The sequence below is a fragment of the Galeopterus variegatus genome, unplaced genomic scaffold (assembly GCF_000696425.1).
Source record: "Galeopterus variegatus unplaced genomic scaffold, G_variegatus-3.0.2 Scaffold780, whole genome shotgun sequence".
Lineage (NCBI taxonomy): Eukaryota > Metazoa > Chordata > Mammalia > Dermoptera > Cynocephalidae > Galeopterus > Galeopterus variegatus.
Window position 1 is genome coordinate 467,631 of NW_007726891.1, and position 4,495 is coordinate 472,125.

Genomic DNA, 4,495 nt, shown 5'->3' on the forward strand with positions numbered 1-4,495 from the left:
TGTTTTAACAAGTTCTCTAGGTGGTTTTGATACTTACTAGTGTCCAAGAACCAGTCTTGTCGAGATTGAGACTGTCCCAAGAGGAGGTCAGGCAGTGGCTCCGGTTCAGCAATACTAATTGAAGGGTACCCACCTGAAAAGATATCTCATGGATCCTGACTCCCTAACCAGCTGGGATTCTTGGAAGCCTGAACCGACTAAGCCTGAGGGGCCAGCTGGGGACCCTGCTGCTCCATCCCCATGATGACTGCAGACCCACCCCTCGCCAGATCTACACCTTGGTGGCAATGATGACTGCTGTCATTGTGGTGCATTTACACAGCTTCTTTCTCAAAGGAGCTCAAAGTCTTTTGTGGTTGGGGAGGAGACAGACAGACAGATATGCACTCTCTGGCATTCCAGACCTCTCACGCGAGGACAAGCATGTGCCAGACATTCATCCTTCCACAGTCTCCTGAGGGAGGCATGGCTTGTCATGCCAGAGGAGGGGACATCAGACTGGGGGGAGGTCAGTGACTCACCCAAAGTCACACAGCATGTCTGCAGGACAATTGGGCCTTGGATCTAGGACTCCCCACCTCCCCCCACCCTCTGCAGAGCTTTGCCAGGACCACCAGCATCAGAGTTGAAGCCAGAGTTGGGTGGGCTGAGAGGATATCCCAAAATAGCCGATTTTAACCGATTCTTCTTTTTCTCTCTCTCTCTTTTTTTTTGGAAAGAAATATTCATTTCTTTCCCATTGTAGGCAAAGCTTCACATCTATTCCCTTCCTGATTGCCATGGCAATCTGACAGCTGTCTCACTATCCAGAGGAAGGGGGCGGAATGATGATCTCCTGCTTGGATAGGCACTTGTCAGTGTGAATGGAACCTTTCTTGGGAAGGTGGGGACTGGCTTGAACTGTTGAACCATTCCATTTTTAAGGTCACTCGGGAGGTAAGACACATACTCTTAATTTTAGGAAAATAAAGTGTACAGTGCAACTTCATTATTTTCCTGTCACTGGAGTATTGCAGAGCTTTATAACATGTTCACACAGCACCCCGAAGGAGCCTCTTTTCTGTTTTATAGGACATTCCAATCCGTTTGTCTGGGACTGAATGGTTCTGTTTTGTTTTCTGGTACCTTTAGGGAGTGTACATAAGAAAACCTATAATGCAAATGGAAGTATCCCTCCTGGGCCCCTTATCCACTTGTGGTGAAGGAACCAACAAGGCACAAGAATCAACACGATGTTTTTCTTGTTTCTGAAAGATCACAGACTCCACAACTGTGGAGAAGAGAGAGAGAAGGCTCTGTGTGATTGACCAAAGTCCCCTTACCCCAAGCTAAGTGTTAAGAGTAGAGTCCCATTCATCTGGGAATGGGTTGGATCACAGGGCATGGTGTCAGGGAAAGCGAGGAGGAAACCTCTTGGCTTACCAACAGAGCAGTCAGGACCCATCCAGTTGGGATCGCAGCTGCAGAGGCCCGTGTCAGGGAGGTAAGTGCCGTGCCCACTGCACTGGTCTGGGCACTGGACCCTAGCCAGTTCACAGTTTAGGCCACCCCAGCCAGGGCTGCAAAGGCATTCTCCATTCACACAGACCCCATGGCTGGAGCAGGTGGGATCCAAGCAATCAACTGGAAAAAAAAACAACAAAAGACAGAGAAAAAGTATTGATTACTCATGGGAGATGGGCCATGAGCCATGGGCTTACTGCTGAGTGGACCAGTGGTTCACCAGTTCCCATCCACTTGCAACCAAGTGGAGCAGTCCAGGTAATACTTATGTGATCTCTCAAAGACACCCATAAAAAGGCTTTTTTATTTGTCAGAACACCAAATCTCAAACTTAAAGAGGATGCAGGAGAAAAAAAGGATTTCTCAAGTAGAATTAGGAGAAATCAGATATGGTGATTCCACTTTGAGAACCTTGTACTTATGAACATTGGTACCTCACCTGAGTTATATCTGAGTTTCTGCTATTGGAATGTGAATATCTGTGATGTCTCTACATGTTTTGCCAACCTGATTACCCATTGCTGTAAAAGAGAAAAGTAGAGAGGCTCATTCTAATTTCACTACTACTTTACTTCAAAAGGTAATAAAATTTTTTTAAAAATGAAACTCATAACTGAGTCACTTTCCTAATTAAGTTTCACTTAGGCTAAGTCTAAAATTAGTTTTCATTACTGAGTACACACTTACCAAAGCAGTTAGTAAATGAGCAGGATAGAAGAAGTGAAGTTGGGTGTGGAAATAATCTGAAAGGGGTAACCTTCCTACAGGTGCTCATGAGTGGAATGGATGGTGGTACTGACCTTCCACGAGACAGTCAATCTGATGAGTTAATGGTCAGATTGCAGTCATTCTGGTTCTTGACTGTTTCATGCCCTGATTGTTTATTCATGATCTGAATAAGCAGAGTGGATGTATATGCAGTAGGTAACTTGATCAGGAATCAACCCAAAGTGAGGAAGAGTGAGCTGCAAAAGTCAGTTCTTCAGGACAGAACTCTTTGCATGAGAATTTGATCTCAAGCCTTGGACCTCCATCCAACCTAAGGGTTGGGTGAATAGAGCTTTTTGGAGGAAGAACAGCTTCCCTAGGGATTCTTAGGAAATAATGCAATGGCACTTGGAGAAGAGAGCTCTGTGCAACGTGGGGTTTGAATGGAGACTGATGCTTTTTTAGAGGGCTCAGATGTTACCTTGTGGATTAGAGAAATGTGGAGATCTTGTTACCATATTTGATTAAGACATACATTTCTTCCATTTTAACAGCTTTAAAAGCAGGCCTGTTGGCCTAGATTAACGCATGGCTTCTGCCATCACCTGGAGGCACAGCCAGCTTGAGACCACTTTAAATTCTTTTCTTGATGTTTTTGGACCGCATTGACAGTGTAATTCAATTCCTCACATGTATGCGTGCCATCTTGTGGTTCAAGTTCTGAGATGATTTTGTTTTCTTTCCTTGCCAAGATTGAAATATGCAAGACTTTTGGTCTTTAAATAGTTCACCATTACGCTGAGATGATAATCCCTTGGGGTCCCAGCTTTTTGTAGGGTCTCCTATTACATTCCTCATGGTGGGTGTCCTTTTTTCTTTCTTACAGAGCACAAGATAATACACACACACACACGCACACACACACACATTTTTTTGTGACTGGCTGGTACACCACACTCTAAACAACTGGGCTAACTGGCCAGCCCAAAATAATGGTGTGTTTTAATATTGATTATATGTTGCCTCTAAATATGACATTATTTAGATTATCCATGCCACAAACTAGTCCTGGGGGACACTGGACTTGAGGAATTTGGATTTATTAGAAATCACAATATTTCAGGAAGCTTCCAAAGAGCACCCCTCCCTTGAGGCAAAAACAATAATTTTTAGTGTTAAAAGATGTTTCTCAGGATCTCACTTGTATATTCTCAGGAAGAAATTATTTATGGAAGTCAGTTCAAAACTGTTTGCACCATGGGGAAAAGCAGTGATTAAAAAAAAATCAGTACATTCTCTGAAAGGTGAATTTTAGTGATTTACTATATTTATGGAAGTCAGTTCAAAACTGTTTGCACCATGGGGAAAAGCAGTGATTAAAAAAAAAATCAGTACATTCTCTGAAAGGTGAATTTTAGTGATTTACTCTCAGTTGGAGATGTTCATGATGATGTTACTTTATCTTGCTACAATCACTTTAAAGTTGAATTCATGGGTAATATAACTCCTGATGAGGTAAACCTTTCCAATAGCTTCAAATTTGCTCCACCGAGGGTGGAAGAGCACACCTGAATGTGGATGTGACATTTACAAAGGGGCCGCACAGTGCCTCCAGTTTCTCATGCCTCGCATGGTTGAGGGAATATAGTAGGTGTTCAATACACAGTTGCTGCAAGAATAAGTGGCAGACGTTGCTATAAGCATTTGTCCTTAGTAGGACAAACTTCCAATGTGAAGGACTGATAAGAAAGAGAAATGGTGTTGACGATTTCTTGCTTTTGGAGAAATTTTACATTTTGGGATCTGCAAAATATAAACTAACTCATTTATAATCAATCATGTTCATATTCTTCTAATAAAGGAAATCCTGAAGTTCTAGTTTTTTATTTTGTCTCGATTTCTAATGTAGCAAAATCAAAATATACACAAAAATGTCGTATGTGTTATTGCTTTAAAAATTGCTCTCAGTCTATAATTAGCCATTTAAAATGTATGGTGAGGTGCCAACAGCTAGGAGCTTTTAAAAAATGTATCACAATCTTTTTCTTAAATGAATAAAAAGAAATATAGCAGAAAAAAATTAAAATGACATTTTTCTTCTAGATAAATTAGCTCTTTCTTCTCTATCCTGAATTATGGTATACAAGAAATGAGGAAAATCCAGTGCCCACTGCTAGAATGTCATCAAAAACCCACTATGGTATCAAGAAATATGAGTTAACTCTTTCTCTGGTCAGTGGTACCAATAAATATGCACCTTGTGCTTTATAATTACTGTAGCTGA

General features: G+C 41.7%; 1 protein-coding gene across 1 annotated transcript in view; it reads right to left on the reverse strand.

The window, feature by feature from the left end:
• The window catches only part of TENM2 (teneurin transmembrane protein 2), a gene marked incomplete at its 5' end in the record, with an annotated part of 173,606 nt that overhangs the window by 132,133 nt on the left and 36,978 nt on the right, over window positions 1-4,495 (reverse strand). Inside the window, one exon of the mRNA XM_008572405.1 lies at window positions 1,423-1,623. Within this exon, the coding sequence (XP_008570627.1) occupies window positions 1,423-1,623 (201 nt within the window). The remainder of the gene's footprint in view (window positions 1-1,422; window positions 1,624-4,495) is intronic.